Below are 5,362 nucleotides of genomic sequence, written 5' to 3'. Positions count from 1 at the left end.
ATGACAGAGGATTATGACTATCTGTTGATTTACGCTGGCAGATTCGTTACGGTTTTACCAATTTTATTTGAATAAAAGACTGTATATTTATTCTTATAACAAACACAGTGTTGCAATTGATTATCTAAAATAAACGACTTATTATTATTATTAGTAGTAGTAGTAGTAGTAGTAGTAGTAGTAGTATTTAGATTTTCTATTCAACTATTTCACATTCAGTGTCCTTTCACCTTACTCAAACAAAACCATTTCTCTCTTTTTTTATGTTTTACAAAAAAATTATGTACAAAATGAGAGATATGGTTTTATTATTCTATATTATTCTATATTCTGTATAAAGCCCTATACATAGCTATAGAGCTACTTTATTAACTTCCTTGGGGCTGTAGGTAGTGGAACCAGTTGATATACAGTACACAGAATTTCTATTTATATGTATTTATAGATAGCTTTTATCTATAAATACTATAGTTATATCTATAGTAGTTATAGATAGCTTACAATTCTAGGACAGTAAGGACATATTTCTTCACTGTGTCAGGATGGCCGAGTGGTCTAAGGCGCCAGACTCAAGGTTCAATCCCTTCCAGGTAGCTGAGTGTTCTGGTCTCCTCATGGGGGCGTGGGTTCAAATCCCACTTCTGACAGATTCTTTGTTGTAGCCAACCCACACTGAGGTTTGATGTCATCTAAGATTCCTCTCCTCTTGATACAAAGAGAGGTTGTTTTAGTTACCATATCTTTCCTGTCTGCTTGAACCAGTCTGGTAATTCTCCTCTGACCTCTCTCATCAACAAGGCATTTCCACCTGCAGAGCTGCTTCTAAGAACGTGCTTTTTCTTATCATGCCATTCTATACAAACTCTAGAGACATATGTGCCAGTTTTCCCTTTTTGTTGGACACTAAGAACAGTGGACAGTAAGGAGAGAAGCTACTCCATATCGTGTCAGGATGGCCGAGTGGTCTATGGTGCCACACTCAAGAATTAATCCCTTCCAGATAGTGGAGTGTTCTGGTCTCTGTGTGGGTTGAAATCCCTCTTCTGACAGTTGTTTTTTTTTTCTGACTCTCAAACGACAGAAGCTTGATATGAGAGCACTTTGCTTGCACAGTTGCTATTTGCTAGAAATGTCTTTCTTATGTTCACCTTATCTGTGCAGCTGAAGATTGCAAAAAGACCACAAAGGACCGTTTGACCTATCTTTACCTGTCCAGTTTTTGTGCCCATTTTAGACTCAAATTCCAGTTCTTGGCTGGCAGGAATGAAACTCAATGTGGTCTTTTGCTGTTGTAACCCATCAGATTCAAGGTTCAACATGGTGCATGTCTGAAATGCTTTTCTGCTCAACATAGCTGTAAAGATGGGTTACTTGAGTTACCATAGCCTCCCTGATAGCTCGAACCAATGCGCCTCTTACCTCTCTCATGTCGTTTCTGCCCCCAGAACTGGGTGTTTTTTTGTTTTTTTCACACCATTCTGTGCAAACTCTAGAGATAGTGGTGACTTTTTTCTTTTCTTTTTTTCAGACACTAAGAAGAGAGGGCAATGTCTTCCATGTCTCCGAATGGACGAGCAGTCTAAGGCGAAAGGCTCAAGGTTCAATCCGACCAGTCTGGAAATTCTCTTCTGACCTCTGTCATCAACAGTGCATTGCTTCTGAGTTAGTGGATTTTTTATGATCAATCTTTTTTGGGGGACGCTAAGGAGACAGGACAGTACTGTCTGCTTGTCAGAATGGCCGAGGGGTCTAAGCTGTCAGACTCAAGGTTCAATCCCTTCCTAGCTGATAGCTGAGTCTTCTGGTCTCCACATGGAGGTATTAACAAAAATGCAAAATGAATGCTCCTTTGCCCCTCAAACCACAGAAATGTCACTTGATCTAAGAGCACTTTGCTTGCGAAGTTGGTGAAGCACGTTTGTTAGAAATGTCCAGTTTCTTATATTCACCTAAATTGTCTGTTTTTGTTGTAGCCCATCCGCTTCCATGTTCGACATGCTGCATGTTCTGAAATGCTTTTCTGCTCACCATTGTTGTAACGAGTGGTTATTTAAATGACCATAGCCTTCATGATTGCTTGAACCAGTCTGACCATTCTCCACTGACGTCTCTCGCCAACATGTCGTTTCCATCCACTGTCGCTCTCTGGAAGCTTTTTTTTTTGTTGTTATTGGACTGATTCCATGAAAACTCTAGACTCTAGAGAATGTTGTGCCATTTTTAAAATGATTTTTTGAAGAACACTAAGGAGGGAGGACAGCTCTGCCATTGTGTCAGGATGACTCAGTGGTCTAAGGCACCAGACACAAGGTTCAATTCCTTCTAAGTATCTTTCAGTTTCAAAACGCCAAAAATTCACTAGAGCTGAGAATGAGCTTCTTTGAGAAGCGAAATAATTGACCTTGCCGTTCCAATACTTCAGTAGAGGACTGTATATGTATATACTGAGGAAGAATCCAGGATGTAACTGCTGTGTACTTTGCTAATAATAATGGAATGTAGTAAAAATAAATAAATAAAAGCCTAGTACACAATGTTTCCAGAGAAACAGTATGTTTCTGACAAAAATCCTTCATCAGATGTGCAAGTAAAAAATGCTTCTGAGGATGCATTAATACATTTGCAGTGGAACATCTTGAACACTCGCATGTAGAAGTACCATAGTTACTTTGAGGCTGATCATGTAATTCACTTCTGACAGGTCTTTGATGTTTGTGCCACAACTGTAGGAGATAAGTGGATGTTTCTTAAAAAGGAAAGCAGTCTCTGGATCATCCTGCAGGATTTAGATGATTTTTAAGTATAGGCCTAATGTAAGCCAATGCTTTTATTAATGGGAAAATATGTGCGCACCAAAGAAGAAGAAAACTTTATTTGCCACGGAAATTAAAGGACGGGCGAATTCTTTTTTCCGTATACCCCAGCTTGATAGAAAGTTCAGGTCAGAGCACATGGGTCAGCCATGGTACAGCAACCCTGGAGCACAGAGGGTTTACAGCCTTGCTCAAGGACCCAACCGTGGCAGCTTGGTGGTGCTGGGACTTGAACCCCTGACCTTCTATTCAGTAACCCACATCCTTCAAAGGAATTCTCTCTGCACTAGAAGTGGATTGACATATGACTTTCTTTGGGAAGCAGCAGTTAATTAACAATCATATATGTCCTCCATTTTGGAGAATGTCTTAACTGTCACTGCAAATGTGATGTTTAAGTCCCATTATCTGCGAATCAGAAAGGGAATTTTTGCACTGCTTGGGAAGGGAAGAGTTGTACTGGATATGAATGCGGGTCTGTAGGTTTAGAACGGATGGAAGGATTTTCTGACATCACTGACATAACCATGCTCAAGCCAGGGAGTGCAATACTCCATGTACAGTGCCCTCCACTATTATTGGCACCCTTGGTAAATATGAGCAAAGAAGGCTGTGAAAATGTGCCTTTATTGTTTAACCTTTTGATCTTTTGTTCAAAACATTCACAAAAAATTCTCTCTCTCTCTCTCTCTCTCTCTCTCTCTCTCTCTCTCTCTCTGTGTGTGTGTGTGTCTCTCTCATGGATATCAAACAATTGCACTGTGTGCCTTACTGTATACCAGAGGTATCAGGATAAATTAATTGCCTGAATATTACTCAATTTTCAGAGTATGTATAAATAAGAAATGCACGCTAAATCAGTGGAAATGTTATGTGAGGAAAAGTCAGACAACATCTATTTATCTATTTTTGTCTGTCTGTCTGTCTGTCTGTGCCAGTAAAAAGTTTAGGATCTCAGAGGTTAATAGTGAATTAACCCTCTACCCCCTGACTGTATTCACCGACAGTCTGGGCGATCCTTTACCGTGCACCCGTGCGTGCGTCACTGCGTCACGCCTGAAACCCCGCCCCCCGTGTGCTTATGTTTTGACGTCCTCGCATCAGCACCATCTCGCGCATCCTTTCCTCCGGAGGCGGAGGCGGAGGTGGGAGTTTTTCTCCATCTCTCTCTCTCTCTCTCTCTCTCCCTCTCTCTCTCTCTCTCTCTTTCTCCGTCCAGCTGAGCGCGCAGCCTGATTCCGTTCTCTGCCTCGGCGCGCTTCTCCGGTCCGGCAGCATGTCGAGCCTGTTGGAGAACCCTCTCCAGGCGGTGCTCTATCTCAAGGAGTTGACGACTATCGTGCAGAACCAGCAGGGCCTCATTCAGACCCAGCGGCATCGCATCGACACGCTCGAGCGCAAGTTGAAGGAGCTGGCTGGGGAAAACCGGCGACTCCACGACGCCACACACCGGCACCCTTCGCGGCCTCATCCGCCCCCTCGCACCTCCTCTGCTTTGGCCAGCAGGGACGGGACGCCCTCTCCTCTGCGGACACCGGCTCCTCAAACCGAGCGCCACTCACCACAAGACATGCAGCTGGTACCAGCTGTGCCCAGCTGTGCAAGCATGGACTCGTCAACGGAGGACGCGGACGCAGACACGCGCTGCCGGTCCCTGGTGCCCCAGATGTCCACCGCGCTTTGTCGGACCGGCCCAAGGAATTCCGAGTAAGTCATGTCAATCAGTGTTCATGCAATAAGCTCTAAAGTGGACAACTGTACTGATGACGCCACGCCGTCTGGATTACATAACAACATCTGAGTTTTACTGTGTTATGAGAAATGTTATGTTACACGCGCAACGGGGCGTTCGTGCACGAGCGCCTGCGCAAATACTGGGAATGCACAGGGGTTATATGCATAGTAAAGCCTAAAGGTAAAACAACAACAACAACAACAACAACAAAACCTTTCTATAAAAGACATATTATAAATAAAACGAATTGATAAGAACAACCACTAAGTAATATTTTGTTTGTATTTTCTCATTTGTAAGTCGCTTTGGATAAAAGCGTCTATTAATGAATAAATGTAAATGTAATAATAATAATAATAATAATAATAATAATAACAATATGAAATCAAATAAAACTGACATCTTTCCAAGTGCATGCTCTTACAAGCCACACTGATCCAGTGACTCCTAAACAGGTCAAAGAGAAATCTGAGGACTCACATCCCCCTGTTAGTAAAAAATCAATAAAAAGCTCCTCAGCTAGGTTTTACTGTCTGCTGTTCACATTATAAGACTCATTCTTCTGTGACTAAAAATAAGCAACACATTATTTCCTAAAAAAAAAAATAGGCTGCATATATTCAGATTGAGGAGTTTGCATGTTCTCCCCGTGCTTCGGGGGTTTCCTCCGGGTACTCCAGTTTCCTCCTACAGTCCAAAGACATGCATTGTAGTCTGATGGGCATCTCTAAATTGTCTGTAGTGTGGGAATGGGTGTGTGAGTGTGTGTGCGATTGTGCCCTGTGATAGGTTGGCAATCTGTCCAGGGTATCCC

At 42.5% G+C, this 5,362-nt stretch overlaps 1 protein-coding gene and 1 non-coding gene across 2 annotated transcripts in view; both read left to right on the top strand.

The window, feature by feature from the left end:
• Positions 1 to 536: 536 nt before the first annotated feature.
• Positions 537 to 647, top strand: trnal-caa (transfer RNA leucine (anticodon CAA)). The gene is made up of 2 exons: positions 537 to 574; positions 602 to 647. It is a non-coding gene; the product is annotated as a tRNA-Leu (tRNA).
• Positions 648 to 4,089: 3,442 nt separating this feature from the next.
• Positions 4,090 to 5,362, top strand: part of iqsec3b (IQ motif and Sec7 domain ArfGEF 3b) — a 36,587-nt gene continuing 35,314 nt past the window's right edge. Inside the window, exon 1 of the mRNA XM_053622564.1 lies at positions 4,090 to 4,520. Within this exon, the coding sequence (XP_053478539.1) occupies positions 4,090 to 4,520 (431 nt within the window). The remainder of the gene's footprint in view (positions 4,521 to 5,362) is intronic.

The sequence above is a fragment of the Ictalurus furcatus genome, chromosome 4 (assembly GCF_023375685.1).
Source record: "Ictalurus furcatus strain D&B chromosome 4, Billie_1.0, whole genome shotgun sequence".
In the NCBI taxonomy this organism is placed as follows: Eukaryota; Metazoa; Chordata; class Actinopteri; order Siluriformes; family Ictaluridae; genus Ictalurus; species Ictalurus furcatus.
The sequence above is the reverse complement of the archived record's forward strand: the minus strand, read 5'-3'. Positions and strand labels throughout refer to the sequence as shown.